The following is a 22,353-nucleotide window of genomic DNA, read 5'->3' as shown; positions in this document are numbered from 1 at the left end:
GAAATAAAATTTAAAGATGGGATTTTTAAAAAGAAACTATTTGGCATTGTTTTAAATCCGTCCTTGCAAATCAATCTCGAAACCTCTTGATCCAACTCTTTATCTAGCACAAGTTTAAAACTAACTCGCATGAGAGTTTTCTCAATGTGATCTAATCAATTTGATGGATCTAAAGATAAAACAAACAACCCAGTAAAATCATGGTTTGACTTTAAAAAAAATTTCAAGTTGACATTTTGAAAAAAAAATATTAAGACTATGATATATTAAATTGACTTGGGCTTTATGACTTAACTTGCCCATCTCGCAAACCGAATCATAAAATCTACCGGGTTTAAAAAAATTATTTTTTAAAACTATTTTTATTTGATGATGATAACAAAAATAGACTCTTGTAAAATTATGTACTAACCAAATGCAAGTATATTTGTTTAAGACAATGATAATCTCATGAAAAGCAAACCGATGATGCAATTGAAAAAAAAAAAAGAGTAAAAAAACATTATATGGAAAGAAAATAAATTAAAAGATAGAATTTCAGAAAATAAGAAGAATAAGTAAAAAGCTCCTCTCCTTCACTATTCATATAAATAATGAAGGAGACGGGGACTATAGATAAATTGAGAAATTAGCACATAAAATTAAAGTAAATGCTGAAATAATACAAAAACTATCAAAGAATCATCTTAACCCAAAAGCTTAAACTATTAGGTGAGGTCCAAGGATATGATTTATATTATTCTCTAACACACCTGCTCAGGTGAAAGTCATTTGGGTTTGAAACTTGCACAAACCCACATTATCTTGTGCTTAATTTTTTTTTTATCAAATAAATGGGGATAATGAGATTTGAACTTGTGACCGCTTGATCATTAAAGCTCTGATACTATATCAAAGAACCATCTCAACCCAAAAGGTTAAGCTGTTAGGTGAGGTTCTAAGATATGATTTATATTATTCTCTAACAAAAATAAAAAGTTGTAGCAAAATAGCATACATTTGTTGCAATTAGAAACCTCGAGATCAATTAATTTTCCACGAGAGACATAGAATTATATTATGTGATGATAAATAATTACTCAATTTTTAGCCCCATTGATTTCTTGATTCCAATTTTGCAACAAAGTCATTTTTTTTTAGCTGTATGCTATCAATATAAAAAGAGAAGTGTATAATTTAACATGAAAATATATCTTGTTCACAATCAATTATTTCTGCTCCTTTCTAATCATTAAGAAAATAATATTAAAAAAAATAAAGTTTCTCATAAAAAATTAATTGATGTCATGGTTTTTATCTATGACTTCTAAATATATATTATTTTATAAAAAAAATTATTTTTATATTATTTCTCTATTTATTTTAATTTTATGTTCTAATTTTCCAATTCATCCAAGAAAAACTTTATATATATATATATATATATATATATAACTAAAGTAGTTATTAAAATAAAAGTAACTAGAGATAAGAAGCCATCATCTTTGTGTGGTGTGACCTGCACGAATGCAAATGATAGTGACCAGTCGGCAGTGACCCTATATTCCTAGCAGACACGGACACCTAACAATAAATAAATAATTACACGAAAAAAAAAAAAAAAAGTAAGCAAAAGGCTCCCACCGTTATCACCTCTCACCTTTGCCTTTATAAAGCACCCAAGATGCTCACTGGAACTTGTGCCTTTCCTCCTCCTCCTTCTTACCCCTCTTGCTTATTAGTTTTCTCTCTCTCTCTTCCCCTCCTCTAGGGTTTCCTTCTTCTCTTTTTCTCTTTTTCTTTTTTCTTTTTTCTTTTTCTTGCTTAACTACTGTATTGTTTGCATTGATTTATATATAATGGGCGTTTTTGCAGAAGAGTCAGGGTTAATAGTAACCCATCTTATCTACAAGGCAGCTCTTGCTTTAGCAGTCTTGAGATGGGCCTGGGACTGGGCTCTGAGATTTAAGAACAGAGCCCATTTATCCTCCTCAAGCAATGATTCTCTACAGCAATCTCATCCTGTTCCTTCTCCCCATCAAGTTATGGACGGTCTGATTTCGACCACTTTCAACGACGTCATAGAGAGGGTGCCAGGGGTTTGTGACACATGTGCTGTCTGCTTGAGCCAGTTGAGGGATCAAGACGAGGTCAGAGAGTTGAGGAACTGCGGCCACGTGTTCCATAAGGAGTGCATAGATAGATGGGTAGATCATGATCACGATCATGATGAGAATCACAATACTTGCCCGCTATGCAGGGCACCGTTGCCGACAACCTCACAAAGTCTGGCTTGGACCAGGACTGAGCCTAGTTGGGCTGTTGAGAGAATTCTCTACCTCTTCGGGGATGATTTGATTACGTGATCAAATTCATTTTTTGCTGCCCTCTTTTCAGCCGTCACTTCCTCTTTATATATATATATATTAAAAAAACTTTTTAATTTTAAATTATCTTCTCAATGTCCTTAAATCGTTTTAACATACTAATATTAAAAAATAAAAAATATATTTTAATATGTTTGAAAAGTAACTTTTATCTTCCTTCCAAACCAACTATAATCGTGATAGCCAATAATAAGCGGCAACTCATGAAGATAATTAGTGTGAGTAGCAGCAGGACACATTTTGTATATTTTTTTGTGGAGTTGTATATATGTACTTTACGGTCTACGTATGCCTTTCAAATATTACGTTCTCTAGCAGTTGCATTTTACATTAATCTGTTTTAAGGAAGTATTTCTAAGCATGAATTGTCCAATATAATTTATTTAATCTATGGAAAATTACTCTTAGGCATCCAAGGGTTATTCACAATCATAATTTAAAACCCGGTCTGTTCTGACAGGTTGACCTGAGACCCGGCCGATTCGGGGCTAGAATCAAGTCAGGTTGAAGAAAAAACAAGGAAAGAAAAAATCCGGTGTGACCAAGTAAATTAACCTGGTCAAAAAATCGGTTACAATCTGTCGACTTTTTTTATTTATTAAAACAATGTTATTTTGTTTTTTTTAAAAAAAAAACAGAATTGACTTGAACGACCCGATAACTCGGTTAAAACCTAGAACCCTGATCTTGGATCGGGCTGGCCATCATACTGGGTCTAAAAACTATGCTCACAATTACACTTTACTTTTATAATTTTATAAATTACAATTTATATACTGACTGGGTCAATGCAAAATTAAATTGGGTCAATGCAATATTTAAGTTTAGATGAAAAAAATAAATTATCCTCAAATATAATATAACAAAAAAAAAATATTAATTCAACAATTTGGTCTATACATTGACTTTTCCCTTTCTCCACGAACACAAATTCTAATTTTTAATTGATTTGTTTAATTAGCTGAACCCAAATTTGCCCAATTAAAGCCTGCGGATTATTGATCATTGAACTCTAATTTTTAAATCTTTATTTTAAACTTGTTTATTCTTTGTGCAACCCTTGTTTATTCTTTGTTTGATCATGGAAAGAGACAAGATGATGGATTCTTTATTCATCATGACAATTCTACTACATCGAAGAACAGTTTTGGTTGTGACTATATGTCTTACATAGAAATAGTGTTCATATAGAAGTAAGTTTCTGACATTGACCTGAAGGGTTTTGAGATTTGGGATGATTGAGAAAATCAAAACTTTAATCATGCCCTGGCATTAAAGATGAAGATGTTGAATATGCATGAAGATAAGGGATGGAGTTGAGTACAAAAAAAAAAAAATAATAATGAAATAACTCGAGTTAATATAACAAATCTGTAAAGTTTGCTAATTAGTCTATGAGATCAAAATAATTTGATATGTCTCAATCAGGTTATGAAATGCTATAGTGCATATTATATTCTACCCAAAGTTTTAATTGGAATAAATTTGACATTATAGATTTTGAAAGGGTTGAAATACAAGAATAAAAATAACATCATATCTCTAAGAATTAGAACGCTAATAGCTATTGGCAACAAGCCAATCTTGCATTATTGAAAATCAATGGAGTTATCTCTAAGAATTAGAACACTAACAGCTATTAACCTATTTTTAAGCAAGCAAGTCATTATTGAAATACTCATGCTTTGTTTTTTGTTTTTTGTTTTTATTTTTTTTAAAACTCATAATTTATCAGTTTCATCTTTTAATATTTATTTAATTGAAGATTGAACTTTGTTATGTCATTTATTTTCTTTGTATATGATTTTTCACTAATTTTAAAAATAAATAGAGTTACCTCGTATCTTTTTATTTGTTATTTTTTTGTTCAATTTAGCTTTTCTTAAATAATTTTATTTTTTAATTAAATTAAATAAATTTATTAAATATAAGCATGAAATGCTCACTTTATGATATTTTATTTGGTTTGCCTTTTGGATCGTTGCTCTGACAGCACATACAACCTCTTTCAGTGTTGTCGTACAATGTTTTGCAGTGATTTTAGAACTATCCTGGTGAACTTTTTATAATAAGCGGTATCCACAACAGAGTAATAGTTAGTCTCTAACATGATTTTTTTTTTATCCTTTTTTTTCACTCTATTTACTCTTGATTTTTTTTTTCTTAACTCATACTAAATTAATCGAGCTTATTTAATCCAATCAAATATAGTAACCTACTATATGTCAGCACATTAACATAACACTAAAAACATATGAGCACTTCACTGTATTAATCCACATTGCTAAACCCAATTTACCATTTACGAACAAAACTTTAAAACTAATTATTAGGGGTAGTTTTATAATTTTACAAGGATCCATTAATCATTGCCAAATTAAAGAGGGCAATTAAGTCTTTTCATTTGTATATTGCACAGTATAATATCTATTATACCCTTAAATTCAGTGTTTTAAAGCTGGTGTAGATGTGTGTTTTTGTAATTTATATTTTTACCACTAAAATAACTTAAACACTCTTAGAATTATAATTTTCTTTAACTTACATCTAGAGGGGCATTTTTTTTCTTTTCATTCGAGCTTTTTCATTATTATTAGGTTAGTAAAGAGCGATTTATAATTATAAAAATATAAGTATTATTAAAAAAATAACTAGCAAATGCATTAAATGCATCAACATATCAGTGATAATCACAGTGTTTGGATGATCTGTGCAGCATCACACAACAGCTAAATCAAAACTTCAGTTTTGCGCTAGTGGCTTTTTTTCCCTCCATCCTTCTTTATTTTCACGCATGACACTTTGAGCCAAGTTATGCTCAATATGGGATCGAGCTTCTCGGTGTTATTGAAATCATAAAGCCAAGGTCATAAGAACAGGCATCGAGCCTGGGAAAATGAATGGGCATAAAGAAAAGTTCAAATTAAACTCTTTTAAGCCCAAATAATTAAATTCATTTAGGTCGCAAATACATGTACATACATACGTCCGTACATACATATATACATATGATATTATCATACAAAACAACTAGGTCCCTAGTGTCTAGTCCAACACTAGCATTATTATTTTTTTGATCTTGTGAAGGTGTTTAAATGGACTTCGAAGGTCATTATTCACACAAGTTATGTTAGTTGGGCGACCATCCTTCATCCTATGAGGATCTCCCGAGGAGGGTCTCCTGATTACAATAATAAAAAAATAAAGAAAAAACGATGGATATAAATTTTATTGTAGGGGTTTATGATGATGAATTAGGATTTTCATTTTTTCTCTCTCTCTTACAGCTTCTAAACTTAGAATTAGAGGTTTTACGAGATAGCTAGAGTAAATGATAGAGAAGATGAAGATGGGTTTTTTTCTAAAAGTAACTATCATTTAACTTGTTCTATAAGAATATAACATTTTGTTTCTTTCTTGTGCAGAACAGTCAAGAAAGTAAAGACAAAGAATAGATGTCGCAACTCCATGATCGTCGTCTATCACCATTTTCTCAAGCTCTGATCGTAGATTTTGTTCAAGGTTCGAACTTGTTTTCTTGTATAAGCTAGTAATAAGCTACTCGACAGTACGTACTACTCTCGTGAAAGAAGAAGAAGAAGAAGAAGAAGAAGAATGGAATGGCCATATTGGTTTGCTTCAAGAATATTGACACACCACTCAGTTTCAAAGAGAAATATCAAAGCTAGCTTGAACTTCTATGCCTATATATATATATATATATATATATATATATAAGTTAGTTAAAAAGAAGTAATTTACGTAACTTCTTGCTCGGAAGAAGAGATGGAATAAAAATGACTAACCAGACTGAAGCAAATCTTCAACTTCCTGCGCCATTTGAAGATGTAGATGCACTCATTAACAGGTTTGCTACAATATTGTCAATAGGGGTAGCTAGCAGATCCATGCTTGGAGAAAAGCTTAATCATTATTCATTTTTTTTTTAATTAGTGTAACTATTTCAAAACAAGTTTACAAATAGAATCAAGTCCAAGTTTTGTTCCTATCCTTCTTATGAGGGTCTCCCAAGAAAGGGCCTCAAAACAACAACTAATAAGTAAAGAAAAAATGATAGATCTCAATTTTACTGTAATGGCTTGTTGCAATGAATAAGGATTTTCTTTGCTTATTTATTTTATTTTTTAGCTTATAAACTTAGAATCAGATGCTAACGAGAGGTGCAGAGCGAATGATAGAGAAGATGAAGATGGATTTTTTAAAACTAACAATTAGCGTGTTCTAAAAGAATATAATGTGTTGTTTCCTACTTGCGCAAAATAGTCATGAAAATGAATACAAATTATACAATGAGAAAAAAGCCGAAGTATATGATTCCTTCGGCTTAAACATTATTCCTTTTCCCGAAATGAATCCTCACTTGTCCCTGTATCTCTGTTACAACATATATGATTCTAAGTTGGGAAGCTTTCAAAGAAATTTATCTAGTTGGCTCTGAAAAGGCTGACCAGATCCTAATGTGGCCACGCTTGTAATAATGGATGATTTTTAATAGTCATGTATGGATTTATCATAACTAGATGAGTACCTACTCCAGATAAATTACATAAATTGCCTAATAAAAATATTTATGGACCAGTAGGATAAGTCTAGGCTCAAGAAAAGATCTTGTCCCACCAAACCAGAATGATGACTCAAAAGAGCCATAATGTTTTATTCAATCGTTGGATTGTGTTCAAACTATATGGAATCACTAGGAGATTTAGATATAAAAAATCTTATCTCGAGGCCTCGATTTTGGTAGTTTTGTGATTTTCCTTGGTATTTTTAGATTTCATGCATTCTTTCGGATTTTATGGTTGTTTCCATGTTATTTCTGGGATTGTTTTTTTAATTATTCCTGGTTGAAGTAGGGTTCCTAGTTTATTTAAGGAAGCAAACTCCATTATTATTATTATTATTATTATTATTATTTTAGAGAGAATAAACTATAAGTTTTAGGTTCACATTTGCAGCTCCTTTCGCTCATAAAAAATTCCATTATCTTTGTTTGTTGTTATCTTAAACTTTCGCCTGCATCAAATACTCTTCATCGTAAGTGTCGCACGTGTGCGGCGGCGCGGCGATCGTCCACCCTCAATGGAAAAAAAAACGGAATATTTATTCCTGACAAATCGGGAGAGACAAGGAATTCTTGTCTCTACAAGTGAAAATATGGACTGGGAGTCGCCACCTAGTATTCTGGTTACTAGGAACCCTAACTGGTCTCAGAGATGAGGTACGGAGACTGGTTGCGTAAAGGGAAGGTATTAGCACCCCAACTACGCCCTACCTAAGGTAAGCTGCATTGTTTTGTCTGATAAAATCTAAGATCGTGTTGTGATTTCTTATTGTTTGGAATACGCATTACATGTAATGTCATACCCCAGGTTCTATTGTCCAAAAAAAAAAGAATTAAATATCCGGAATATGCATTACGTGTAATGTCATATCCCGGATACTAAGAGACAAACAAAATAAAATTTTTGTTGTTTTTGAAATTTTGGCCAATATTCTCTTGACTTTAATAAACTGGTTATTAAAGCCAAAATGTATGCTAAAACATGGTTTTTTTTTGGTGTATGAAAAATACAATATGATTTTTTAGCTTTGAGACACTTGGCCGTATGCACAAAAATATTTTTTTTTTCTTTTCTCAATTTTTTTGTATTTTTGGAAGTTTTTTTTACGAAAACCGGGTATTTTAATATTAGATTTTTGTATTTTTAACAACATAAAATACCACCCAATATTAATCAAAATGACATAAAAATTATGCGGAAAAATTATAAAATGCTGAAAAAAATGTTTTTGATTTTTTTCTTTGAAATGGGCTAGGTCAAGCCCAAATACATGGGTTGGGCCGAACCTGGCCCAAATGCATGGGCTGGTTACTGTGCACATAGTAACCGGGGGTACTGTGTGCACAGTAACCAGAGAATTAATTAGCGTGTATAGTAACCCGTGAATTAATTAGCCAGTTACTGTGCACAGCACAGTAACTAGCTAATTAATCTTCATCTGCTGTAGAACGTAAACGTTCTGCATGCAGATGAAGCCAAAGCCGAAGCAAAAAAAAAATGACAGTGGAGAAAGTTACCTGAAACGGTGTTGATGCTGGCAGCAGCTGATGCGGAAGGGGTGGTGGCGGCGGCGCTGGAGGTTCGCGGTGGCTAGCGGTTTTCCTTCTCTCTCTCTCCTCTGTATTTTTCCGTTTTCTTCTCTGCTTCTTCCTTTCTCTTCTCTGCCTTCTCTCTTCTCTTCTCTCGGTCTTCTCCCTCTTCTCCCTTCTGTTCCCTCTTCCTGTTCCCTCTCTCTCGGCCTCCCCCTCCCCTGTTTTTGTAGGCAAAAACAGGGGGGGCGACCATTGTTGGCCGCCCCTCCACTATCCCTTAATACATGCCTTAATACATGGAAAGCGGGGCAAGTGGGTGTCCCCTTTCGGCATCTTTTTGAAGGGAGGTGGCGTCTTATTGAAGGCGAACGTGGCGGTGAACAGAAGAAGAAAAATAATTCTTCTTCCCCTGCTTCGCTGCATGCCCAAGGGAAAAAGACCCACAGTGCTGTCAAAATGGCATTGTTTCGGGTTTTTTTTTTTTTTTTTTTATGTGGGGACCTAAAAATGGGTTACAACAGTAAGAGTTGAAAACAATTATCCATCAATTCAAGGTAGGCTTGCCTTGCTTCAAGGTTGGAAAAATATTTGTTGTTGAATTGATTTATTATTGTTGAGACCATGTTAACGAGTAATGTGCCATCTTTGCTTCATGGAAACATTTTTTATAGGGTTTTTAATTGAGTTCTACTCAATATGGGATTGAGATTTCACAGTATTGTAGAAATCATAAATATTGGTGTAAAAGTTGTATTTTTATCGGTATAAAATTAACTGATGAATTTCTCGATGGAAACCTGCAGGCCTATCCATCAGTAAATATTATTAATGGCTCCCCAACGAACTAATTGTCAGTAAATATCATGTATCACAAACAGATTCACCTACAAAGTCACTGACAAACATGCTATATCAGTGAATTCATCGGCCTATATCAAAACGATTCACAATTCTTTCTAATTTTTTGAGGAAATTTAGCCTATTATATCGATGGAATCACCAAAATGATTTTTATGTCCGTCATTATTTCAGTAGTTTGTTTTTTTTAAAACACTATTAAACAATTTCATAATAAATATCATTAAACAACTAAATTAAATTGAAGAACATGTTTTCTATTATTAATTTAACTATAAAAATCATTTACAAATATCTATATACATTAAAAAGTAGCTGGAGATACAGGTAGAGGGGGAGGTGGAGGAAAAAAATAATCTCGTTGAGGTAAATAAGGGTAATGATAATAACTGTATAAGTATGCCATCATCTTCTCCATTTGCTTCCTACTTTCTTCTTCATACTTTGCCTTTATTTCGACCTTCAAAGCACCAACTTGTTCTTCAACCAACTCCTTAACGGCTAATGATGGATGTCTCGAGCAAGATTGTGAGGTGCCTATAGTTGAGACACTAAAACCTGACATTAAATCTTGGGCCATAGTTATAGAGATATTATAAATCCGATTTTTATTGGGTCCACTGGTTGCTTTAACCTTCAACCATAACTCTAAATCATATTTTGGATGGGTTGAAGGATCCTCTCCAGGTTTGGTATGCATGACAACATTATATTGTTCTTACAAAAAAAAAAACAAGTCAAAGATGTCGAAAAAAAAAACATTAGTTCAAAAAATATACAAAAGGTTTGAAAGTTTATTAACAAAAAATACCTCAACTCAGTTGTCCATGAACTGTTACACTTTTTTCTATCTATCCTCCCTCCCTTTATGTGTTTCCAAATATAACTCCATCAAAGTTAGCTCGTGCTTAAACTGTGTAGCCTACAAAATAAATTATTAGTTAAACATTACCACAAATAATCATAATCACTACCATTTTAAGAAAATTACTTAATAATAAAACATGGTCTTACAATGTGTTTTGCATAGTTAATAAAAGTGACCCACCCATATGCTTGCTGATAGAACTTTGAGTCTTCGTGTTTTTATTTGAGGACCTGCTCTTTGAACGCCTTCTAAAACCCTCCAACATCTAGAGCTTAGATATCTCTCCCAATTACTCCCAATGATGTGAGGAGGTCTAAAATTCTTCCACACCTCAAAGTTAACTAACTCGACTTTTTTTTTTAAGCATAAGTGTGTGCATCATACCAAGAATCACACAACCTAGTTCAGAAGTTCATTAAACTAAAAAAAATAATGATAAGAAATATACAATTTTATATATATAAAAAACTTTACACATTAAAACTTACCGAGTTGCATTGTGATTTTTCTAGACTCGCCTAGCAACCCTATAGTTTGAAGCATCTAACCAAACATTTTCCTTATAATCATTTGAATAAAATAATTAGTTTTTAAATATAAAAAACATGTACATTAACTAAAAGTTATGATTACACACACACACACACATTAACCTTAAACTTCCCCCACCAAGCCTCAACTACAGGCATCCATTCTGGATAACCTATAGTCTAACTCTATTGAGTCAAAGAATGAGGAAGGGAAGTGATAAGTGCAAAATATACATATGTTTTTATTCCTTTTACATCATGCTTTTTAAGGTATTTTGAACTTATTTGACTTGATTGGAAGTTATTTTTATGAGTTTGGCATGCAAAAGAGACTTCGTGAATCAATCCCTAAAAGATAAGAAATTTTGCATTTTACATTTTGGATCTAGCTTTTTATGTTAAGTTTTTTGCCAAGTTAATGAGAATGTGGGCTCAATCTAAGTTGAAGTACATATATCAAGCTTTCTAGGAAGGTATTTTGGGAAAAAATATGATCTTATTTGGACCTCGAATTAGACTTGCAAACTCGGGCTAGAATCCTTCTCGCAGTAGGATTCCCTACTCTCACACTAAATATTTAAACATGAATATCTTGAGCTTTTGATATCGAAATGAGGGATTAAAAACCCAAATTCATCTACACATACAAGACTACAACTTTCATGAAGGATTTAAAGTCAGATAAACTTGTTTTGAAGGGTAGAAATCCAGACTCAATCATGTTGGTCGAAATGGGTCTCTTGATCTGATTCGAAATTTGGCAATACCGAGCATCCCAATACGACTGATATTCTAACATAAGAACAGCGGGCCTTAGGACCTAATAAAGGTGAAAATCAATTTTTTAACATGTCATGAATGAAAGAATATAGTTGGAATTGTCGGATATTTTAAGAAACCAAGTCAAAATCAAAGTCTAAATTGCAATAGTTAGTTTGTGACAGCAGTAGAATCAGTTTTCATCACAAATTATGAGAGACTTATCCAACCTTAAAGACCAGATAAAAAAGATATGAATTTAGCATAATGAAGAAACATAATTAGCCTAAGAATCCTGAAGATTTTGACAGCAAATGGGGAGGATAAAGAGAGCAGAACACAGCAGAAATAGGGTTGGAAAAACATACCTTTCTTCTCTGCTTTTATCAATTTTCCAGCAACTATGAACTAAACTCCTGAATTCGGTTTAAGAGGGATACACACCATCTTCATTAGCACGTTGTGAGAAGTAACATTATCATTGTAATTCTTTTATATTTAAGTATTTTTTTTTTGTTCAGAATTATGCTATTGATTGTTATTCAAGCTTATTGAATTGTTTTGAGATGACATGTATGCTTTCTAGTTTTTTTCAATCCGTAATTGCTGTTAGGGACTAGAGTAAAAGGCAAAAGAATTAATTTAATTGCTGCAACTCTCATCTTGATTTATTAGGGAAGAATAAACTAAATTAAAATTGTCTAACTTTTGAACATTTGCTTAGAATAAATGCACATATTTTATTCATAAGACTATTGCCTAGTGAATAAAAATTGCTTTCGATATTACATTTGCTTGAGGGTAAGAAATTGATTAGAGTGCTTTTCCTAATTAATGTATTCGTAATCTTATTTATTTCCCTCAGTTTTAAAGGATATCGAATTTATTTGCTTGACATGAAAGGATATTTATTTTACTTCGATGATCAATATATTTATAGGAATAGATGTGTGAACTCTTGAACTGATTTAACAACATATCAATTTATTATTTTTATAATTATTATTTCTTGAATTTTTCATTCAAAACCCCTGTTTTTTCTCATTTTAGTATACTATAAGAAGATTAACGAAATTTCCCTTAGGTTCGACTTGGTTTTCATGATCATATTACAAATTTATTTTGTTAGTAATAATTATATTTTGGTAGTTCCGACAACCGACCAGGAAGATCATTTCAAACTTGCAAATTTTCTCAATGATGTTCATTTCAAGTTCCTTAATATGTTGGGAATGCAACTTGTTCAAGCAAACATCTCTAAAAAATAACTAATATTCATGAGTGCATCCCATATCTCTTTTGATGATAAATCCTGATAAGCAATTGAAATGAATGTTTATATAAACACATGAAAATTATAACTCTTCATTCTATACAATTTGCATTCCTCTAAATTCATCAATCTAGTTATTTTCAAGGTATATTCATCAAGAAATCATAGGCTCTTAAACCATTCATACACAAGAAACTATGTTTTTTTTTCTAAGATGAATTTGGCTTTGGGCTTTGCAACACATACCCTATCATTAAGTAGCTTTATATTCTATTGGTCACAGAACAAAGCTATATCCATTCTAGCTTTTATATTGTTGTTTTTTCCCCCTTTGACATCCATGATTGTGTTAAAAATATTTCAAACACATTCTTCTCAATATGCATGACATTCAAATCATGATGAATGAAATTAGTCTTCCAAGAAGTAAGCTCTAAAAAAATATTATGATTTACCCAATTATAAGTCACACCAAAAAAAGAAAACTTTTGCTTACCAGATTGAAAACCAAATATAATGTCCTCGAACTGCGAGACTATATCATATAATTCTTCACCTTACAGTAATAGTGGTGCAACATACATTTTCGGTTTATCTTTTGAGAAGTCGTTTATGTTATTTCTATATCAATGATGACTTGATAAGAACCTTCGATGGCAATAAAAAATAAAAATAAAAAAATCTTTACCCCCATTCGTTAAGGTGAAGACCTTATTGTTTTCCATATAGTATGGATATGTTAATTTTTCATGTGTGCTCCATTTGAAATACATCTCATTCAAGAAAATCATTTATAGTCCACATCAAAGCTTTCTTCATTTAAAAATTTTGTTTCCTTAATACATCATACGCCAAAGCCTTGGATGAACATAGATGATTCAACTTATCAATCAACGATTAAAAATAGACATTAATATGCATACTTGGACTGTAAGGACCGGGTATGACTGTGGATAAAAACATGAATTCTAACCTCATAAACATCCTTAGAAGCAAGTTGTAAATTGTTAATATGACCTAAACAGATTAAACCCATCGATACACAAACAAAGGCGCATGCTATATGGTTCCATCAAAAATTAAGGATGCACATTTTGTAAACTACTTTCAAGCTTCACCATCGGAAGGATACATCATGACGCCATCCACTAGATCATATGAATGGTTTCATATGCTTGACTATCTTCTGAGACATATAAAAATACCCAATAGTAAATATCCAATTATAGGAGCTGAGAATGGATCATCTAATCTTGGGTTGAGTTCAAGGTTTTTTGTTCTTGTTTTAGTATGAAATAAATGCTCTCTAAGAAAATGGTGCTGTATGGATATGTTGAGAATGAACCAATTATAAACCCTTTTATCTCAGTGGTTCAGGGGATATTTATACATCGTAAACCTTGTCCCCTTGCTTGAATAAGGTGACTAAAAAGTTATTTCACCTTGATAACATTAATGAGGGATAAATATCCCTTACATATGCATTAATAAGAAATATATATCCCTTACACAAACACAAATATCTTTAACACTACCATTGACGAGGAAAAAATATATCTTACACTTATATTAATGAGTTGAAAATATGGTAGGTCATATAATACTTGTATACCTACAAGTGTAAATGGAGTAGGATCTAGGCTAAAAAGCCTAGCTAAGTAAAAAATCCTAGTGGGGTATGCATTAGTTCCAGACCACAAGTCTGGACTCAAAACATTAGGTTCAAGCTGGGCAACAGGGCCTAAGTCGCATTACGACATGCTCTTAGAGCCATTGGGCCCAAACGCTTTTTCTAGGCACAGGGCACCAGGCTGTACACCTAGAGTCTTGACTTAAGCATGATGCCTGGATTCAAACCTATTTTTACATCCGCCAAGACATGGGTTATTCTTAAAACAAGCTTGGATTAATAAAAATTTATTTCAAAAATACTGATAAATCCCAATCCATCTAATTGCTCACTAGTGGGCAATGTTTATTATTTGTTTTGCTTGTAAAGATTTGATTTTTGGATAATGGGAAATTGGCTTTGTTGTTCTAGTTATGTACAGAAATATAGAATTGAGTTTGATTGCTATAAGAATTAAAGAATGAACAACAATCCATGTCACCCTTGTATGGTTCAATGCTCAACACACTCTCGAGGCCACCCCTGTTCGACACCAGTACTGACTGATTGCTCCACAAATACCTGGGAATCAAAATCTTTTTGCACCAACACGCAGCAAGTCAAAGTTAAGAAGGAAACAGTGATCTCCACGCAAATGTACAGAGTGCCACGCCCTGAGCAGAGTCTTTGTTCTTTCAAATTGCTTTCGTGAACATAACTAATTTTCCTCCTTTTTTAACCACACACATTGTAAAAGATTAGATGATCCATTTTCTTTTAAATTAGTTCATTTTTTATTCATTTAAATACATAACCGAAAAGATAATCCGGCCATCCATTTGAATGGCTGGTCGAGGTGGTAAATACTTCACTCTGAATGACGAAGTGGATGCAGGGCAATAACCACAAATCCAGGTGTAAAGGCTTGGATTGCCCAGAACAACACGGGAGATTCCTCTCCTAAAACACTACCAAAGATTCGAATTCTTGTTTAAAAGTTGTGATTAACTTGTAATTGAAGTGCATAAAATACATTTTGACTCTTAAGTTGACATTACATTAGTCTCTGCTATGCATATGAGCCTGGCCTTGGGACGCTCTGTCTCTGCACCTTGCAATCAAAACCATGGGAAAGTGTTGGAATAAGATCTAAATATCTATAACATTACTCCCAGGGCAGCCATGGATAGTAACTCTGTTTCCTCCGTCTAGAAATAACCCACCAAATGCTGGTTAGGATTACTGGGCTCGTGTATTATATATGGATTGGAACTTCATGTTCTCCCAGCTATTCCAGCTTGTTTTACCAACTGAAAATATTTACAAACAACACATAGAAGAAACAATTTAGGTCATATGTTACGAGGTGGGTTGATTAAAACAGACATTAGAATTAGTTTCTGCTTGCATTTTACACTGCCGCTCAGACCTGAAAGTAAGTTTCTAGCTTCCTCCTCAAAGTGGCATGCTCTTGCTTGAGTTGTTGAAATGTCTTGATGCATCTGCAAAATTGACATGCCATTAAAAAGGGCCGAGAATTCGAAGCAATTCATAGGATATATATATATATATATATATATATATATATGTTACCCTTCGATGTTTCCAGCAGAGCAGCATTCCCTGAACTGTGAGCATTCCTTTTTCACCTTCTTGGCTCCAAAGCTGCAAGTTATTAAGAATTTTCAACAGATAAACATAAATCAAGCAAAGTGCTAAACGACCATCTTCATTTTAATTCCCTTATTTGTAAATCAAGATATTTCTGTACAGTTTACAACAGCTAATTACCTTGAGCTGCTACCCTTGAACTGATGCATGTAATCATCCAGCTTACCAAAATCAATATTAGGCTTCTTGATCCTGTAAGAAGAATCAAAAAGCAAAAGAGTCGCTCTTACAGCTTTTATCACCGCCGTTATGCTGTAGTAATGTTGATTACTGTATACTTACATTGCCTGCTCAATGTTCTGAATGAATCTAGCAGAGTCACTGTAGAACAGTGTCACAACTTCCTCAACAAAATTAGGGTTTGCTTCATCTTGCAAATCCTCGAGTTGATTGAATTGATCATCAAGGTATCCCTGCAATCATCGATTATTAAAATCACCTTACGCCGCCAGACCTGTCTGTTCTACTTTAACAACATGGCTTCTCTCTCTTTATCTTTCTTTTCTAGTCCGAATTCAGAAGTTTAAACTATAAATCCTCTACTTATTGATATAGTTGCGAACTGGGGGCCCCATCTAAGTTTGGACCAAGCATAGCTCGAACAAGAACAAGCCCAAATATTGATCATAGTTCATGGAGGAAAGAGAGATCTATTTAAAAGATGGCAAAGCACGAAGTAGCGTTCGTGATTCATGATCGGTAAATCTATTAAAAGTCAGTTTGCGCATTTTTCGTATATTTTGATCTTTATAAGGCATTTATAGTTTCCCTAGAATGATATTTGTAGCTAGAGTTTTATTTATTTTGTCAAAAAATATATTTTTTAATCAATTAAAAAAATATATATATTTTAAAAAAAATTGCCTAGACACTATCAATTTACAATTTTCACTGATACCATCAATTAATGTCTTAAACTAACACTACTTGCATAATCACTAACATTCTACTATTATCATTATACCATCATCACTACTTATTATTGACACCATCAACATAACCACTATCATAATAGTTATTACTGTTAGATCTCTATCATTATTAAAAATATTATTATCAGAGCTACCATTATCATCATTATTTATATGATAAATATTTGTTTTTTATATGTATTTTATTATTATTAAAAAAATAATTTATTTTTTATAAAACTATTTTCTATAGAAAATTTGTTTTATCGAAGCAAACCTACCTTGAAACAAAAGTTAAGGGAAGACGAGGTTCCCACATCAAGCTGTACGTAGTTTTTATCTTTGAGAGAAAAAAAATAAAAACAAAAAACAAAATACTCCATGTAAGAATGACAACAGTTTGTAGAAGGAAGAGAGGACAGAACCTGATCAAACAGGGACTTCCTCATGTAGGCGAGCTGGTGTTGCAATTGTTTCCTGTCCATCTTTGAAGCAGGAAGTGGAGAAAAGACAAAAACAGTAGCAGGGAGGGACTGTGTCTGCTACTCGATGCCATGGCAAGGGAAGAGGAGCTACTTATATAGTTCATGGAGGAAAGAGAGATCACGTGATGGTGAATGGGTAGAATAATATCAGATCCACGTGTCATGCTGGAAAGAGTGGATCCAAAATGGTCACAAATCTCTCAAGATGATTGGTCGATCCACTTGTGCTTTTGTCATGCCTTTTCCTTTTCCTTTTGCTATTTTGTACTTTGGAACTTGTATATATTATCGTCCCCCCTATATCCATGCTCGGATTCCGAACTATCTCGTCAAGGGATAATGGAAATTGTAGATGCGATAGGTCTTTCACTTCAATTTTCTTTTTTACTTCAAATATATATTTTTTTATTTTTTTTTATTTTAATTTTTTTATAAATTTTTATATCATTTTAATATTTTAATAAAAAAAATATTTTGATACATTTCCAAGTAAAATATACTTTTAAAAAACAATTATTATTACGCTGTTTAACACCTTAATTATTTGAATTAAGTTGCCACCTTTTTTACACTTAGTGCTAAAAGTTAGGCTAATTAAAAAGTTCTTATACATCAACAAATTTTATATCTTTTTTTCATTTTACTATATAAGGTCTAATATATATAGATATCAACATGAGAATATTCTCATATCAACCCTTAATCAGCAGACAAAGCAACCAGGTCCTGGTGTGGAGTCCAGCATTAGCAAATTTTAATTCGATCTTATGAAGGTGTTCGAATGTCCTTAAAAGAGCATCATTCGCACAAGTTTTGTTACCGTGTGCTCATCCCGTCTGCTTACGAGGGTCTCCCAAAAAGAGCCTCCAAACTACAGTTAATACACCAACACAAAACTGAATTACCCCGATGAAATATTTTATTCGTGTCAAAGCTATGTTTTTATGAATTTATCAAAAGAACCGTGGTGTCAACTAGTATCGTGTTTATGATTTTATATTTGTCGATAATTTTCTTGTTCTTTTAACCAGATAGGCCAATATAATATTATTATCGGTTATAAAAATATGCAACAATCAATTTTTGTTAGTCTATTGGTTAGGAAAAATTACCTACATAATCACCAATAAATAAATCATAAGTAATATAACATGTATTTTTGACGGATAATTGACAAAATCATTGACAATCATGTTTTATTAGTAATTTTATTGGTATATATCAAAACAATTAATAACTCTCTATACTTCTCTTATGAAAAATGACATGTTGCACCGATAAAGTTTTTATGTTCATAGGTGATTCCATCGGTGGTGTATTAATTTGTTTTTTTTTTTGTACTATCTAAACAATTTGACATTAAACAACATTAAAAATTATTTAATTTGAAAATTTTATTTAATGTAATTAATTTAACCGTAAAAATCAATTATAAATGTTTATAAACATTAAGAAGATGTTGTAGATGTTTAGTAACAATTAGTTATATGAAAAGGAAAATCTTGTGAAGGTTTGTAAATGTGGGATAATGATTGGACATGTATACAATCATCTACTCTCATTGCTGTTTTTTTTTATTCTTCATATTTTATCTCCATTTTGACCCTTAAAGCACCAATTTATTGTTCAACAAACTCCTCAATGGCAAGTGATGGTTAACTTGTACCAAATTATAAGGTGTCTATGATAGAGACACTACAACCTAACCTTATATCTCAGGTTCTAGTCATAGAGATACCCTAAAATTAATCTTATTGAGTCCTCTAGTTGCTACAGCCTGCAACTCCAATTCCAAATCGTATTTCAGACGAGTTGAAAGGTCCTTCCTATGTTTGACATGCATACTAACATTATATTGTTTCTACACAACAAAATAAACAAGTCAAAGATATGGATACAAAAACATTAGTCCAAACAATATAGAAAATGTTTAAAAGTTCACTTATAATAAATGTTTTAGTTCGGCTGTCCACAAACTATTGCACCTCATTCTGTCTATCCTCCCTCCATATATGTGTTTCCATGTTTGACTCTATCTGAGTTGGCTTACATCCAAGCTATATAACCTAAAAAAAATGATTAGTTAAATGTTATCACAAATAATAACTATCATTTTAAGAAAAATATTTAAAAATAAAACAGGCTCTCTTAATAGGTGCCTTAAATGGTTAGTAAAAGGAAGTGACTTGTTGATATGCTTTTTAATGGAATCATGAGTCACCTTGTTTCTGTTCGAGGACCCACTCTATGAACGCCTCATAAAATCCTTTGACGTGAAGAACTTTAGATATCTCTTCCAGTTGTTCTCAGTGATATGATGAGGTTTATGATTCTTCTACTTCTCAAATTCATCAGACTCAGCATAAATGAAAAAAAATATTTAGGTGATTCATTAATTGTATAAACAATGTTTTCCACCAAAAATATTTTAATTTTTTTATAATACCTGCAAAATATATTTTATTAATTTGATTGTCATAGCATTTTAACTTAGCTTTATTTTACCAATACATAGAAATTATATATTTGATAGCAAACTTTTCTTTTGTTAATTTTTTTTCTTTTTTGCAATTTGGATTTTTACATGAATCGAGTCATTTTCATTGAAAAATCACTTGATTGAAAAAAAAAATTGGATGTTAAGATTTTAGTCTATTATCTAGTTTGTTTTTATAAAGAAATTTCTTGCATGTCATTTCTCATGAATCTAACATATTTAAATGTCTCCAACAAAACAAATTTATTAATACTTATATTAAACCTAAACATGCAAAGGCTTGATTGAATTCATTTGCAATTTGATTTAATTAAAAATAATGAAGATAATAAAATTTGAATTCATGATTATATGGTTATTAAATATTTAATATCATATTAAATAATTATCTCAATAAAAAAACTTAAATTATTAACTTAGATGTCTATGATGTTTTATATCAATTTTCTAACATATTTTCTTCTAAAAATAGAAATTTGTATTGAATAAATAAATATTTTATAAACTCAAATAATTGTATCCAAGACGAATCTTAACTAATAAATAATATCATAAAAATTAGTTATAGATTTAAATGGCAATTAGTAGCTTTGTTATTTTGTTTTTTTTTTTCTCATTGCTAAGTGTTGTAATTCACTAAGGGGGTGTTTGAAAGTACGGTAGCGGTTGTGGTTCAAAATATTTTTCACTTGAAAATACATTAAAATAATATTTTTAATTTTTTAAAAAAATTATTTTTTGACATTAGCACATCAAAACGATCTGAATTTTTTTTAAAAAAAAAATTAATTTTAAGCAAAAAGAATTCAATTTTTTTAGAAAATGTAGTTTCAACCATGTTCTCAAACAATGTTTAAGTCAAATTCAACCCATTATGATTCACTGAAATAAACTTCCATAAAGAACCCTTGTAAGAGATAAAGAAAAAAAATAACAATATCATCCATAAAAATATAAAGGTAAAAAAAAACACTCGGATAAATTAAATATCTAAAAAAAAATTGTATCCAAACAAAACTCCAAATAAAAAAAAAGGGTTAAACATCTTGCTAATTTGGGAGTACTTGATAGTTTTACAGGTTTGAAAACATTTTTTGGAGTGCATGTTAAGATTTGATTTGCCATAATTTATGGATTCAATTTTAATAAGATATTTTGAGTTGATCACAATCTCTTGTAATCCCACCTTCATAGAGTTAATATTTTGAGTTGATCTCCATCTCTTGTAATCCCACCTTTACAGGTACAAAATATTAATCCTTTAATGTATGGTTTCATAGGCATATACATGTATATATAATCGTTGTAACATTGAATAATATATTTATTCAAAAAATATATTTTTTTCATCCTTTTAGTTTATTTTCTTAGTATCAGAGTATTAATCCTAACATCTCTACAAAGCATCCATAATTTTTAATTTTCATGGAGGATAGTACTGATTCAATAGGTGTTACCTAAAACACTACTCATCAGAACATGTCTTCTTCTTCTTCTTCTTCTTCTTTTTCTTCTTTTTTAACCATTGATCCATCTTATCCTATTTTATCCATGCCTCAAATAATCCCATTATGATTTTTATGCCAAAAATCCTTGATAGAACCAACTATGCTATGAGGAGACATTCGATGCTGATAAGTCTCAGTGCTAAAAACAAACTAGGATTCATAAATGGAACTATACCTACACGAGGTGAATCTGATCCTAAATATTCATTATGGCAACAATGCAATGATATGGTTTTCTCTTGGATTATTAACTCTTTAAATCAAGATCTTGATAATAGTGTCTTTTATATGGAAACTCCCTCTGAAATCTGGTTAGATCCACGAGAACGATTCTCACAGGGTGATTTTTCTCATCACTATCAAATATAGTGTTTCATTGTAAAGTTAAAGCAAAATCAAGTTTTCATCTTCACATATTACACCAAGATAAAAACATTGTGGGATGAGTTGAAAATATGCAGTCAAGCTATTCAATGCACTTGTGGCGAACTCAAGCAACTGTCAAAAAACGAAGAAAGGGTGAGACTTGCGCAGTTTTTTATGGGTTTGAGTAATATCTATTCAGCTGTTAAAGGGCAAATCATGCTTATGCATCCTTTACTAACTGTTAAGAAAGCATATTCGCTTTTATGTGAGGAAGAAACACAAAGAGGACTAGTTGAGCACAAGATTACTGAACAATTTTATACCATGAATGTCAAGTGATCAGACTTTGCGTTCACAACCACAAAATTTATCGCGGACTTGGATGCTTAGCTCATCAAAGACACAAGGATCTAAAAAGCGACATCATTGTACCTATTGTGATGGAATTACACATATAGTGGAGAGATGCTTTTATTTGATTGGATTCTATATTGGCCACAACCTTTATGATAAGGATGTTCAACCTCGAAATCAAGC

The 22,353-nt window shown here is 31.7% G+C and overlaps 2 protein-coding genes across 2 annotated transcripts; one reads left to right on the top strand and one right to left on the bottom strand.

The window, feature by feature from the left end:
* Positions 1 to 1,690: 1,690 nt before the first annotated feature.
* LOC118053691 (RING-H2 finger protein ATL5) lies at positions 1,691 to 2,694 on the top strand. Its single transcript, XM_035065018.2, has one exon. It carries the CDS (start codon positions 1,839 to 1,841, stop codon positions 2,343 to 2,345), a length of 507 nt encoding a protein of 168 aa, XP_034920909.1. The 5' UTR covers positions 1,691 to 1,838; the 3' UTR covers positions 2,346 to 2,694.
* A 12,668-nt stretch (positions 2,695 to 15,362) lies between these two features.
* LOC118053690 (histidine-containing phosphotransfer protein 4) lies at positions 15,363 to 17,498 on the bottom strand. Its single transcript, XM_035065017.2, has 6 exons — positions 17,386 to 17,498; positions 16,332 to 16,462; positions 16,170 to 16,241; positions 15,972 to 16,043; positions 15,808 to 15,880; positions 15,363 to 15,688 (listed from the first exon to the last, which is right to left on the bottom strand). The coding sequence occupies exons 1-6, from the start codon at positions 17,443 to 17,445 to the stop codon at positions 15,653 to 15,655; spliced, it is 444 nt and encodes a 147-aa protein (XP_034920908.1). The 5' UTR covers positions 17,446 to 17,498; the 3' UTR covers positions 15,363 to 15,652.
* Between the last annotated feature and the right edge of the window lie 4,855 nt (positions 17,499 to 22,353).

This window comes from Populus alba, chromosome 18 (genome assembly GCF_005239225.2).
Source record: "Populus alba chromosome 18, ASM523922v2, whole genome shotgun sequence".
Taxonomy (NCBI): domain Eukaryota; kingdom Viridiplantae; phylum Streptophyta; class Magnoliopsida; order Malpighiales; family Salicaceae; genus Populus; species Populus alba.
This window is presented reverse-complemented; position numbering and strand designations above follow the sequence as displayed.

Excerpts from the sequence above, each read along its gene's own strand:
- LOC118053691 (XM_035065018.2), top strand. The coding sequence starts at position 1,839 with ATGGGCGTTTTTGCAGAAGAGTCAGGGTTAATAGTAACCCATCTTATC.
- LOC118053690 (XM_035065017.2), bottom strand. The coding sequence starts at position 17,445 with ATGGACAGGAAACAATTGCAACACCAGCTCGCCTACATGAGGAAGTCC. Across the intron at positions 16,242-16,331 it reads CAGAACATTGAGCAGGCAAT|GATCAAGAAGCCTAATATTG; the intron begins GTAAGTATACAG and ends TTCTTCTTACAG. Across the intron at positions 16,044-16,169 it reads TTCAAGGGTAGCAGCTCAAG|CTTTGGAGCCAAGAAGGTGA; the intron begins GTAATTAGCTGT and ends AATAACTTGCAG.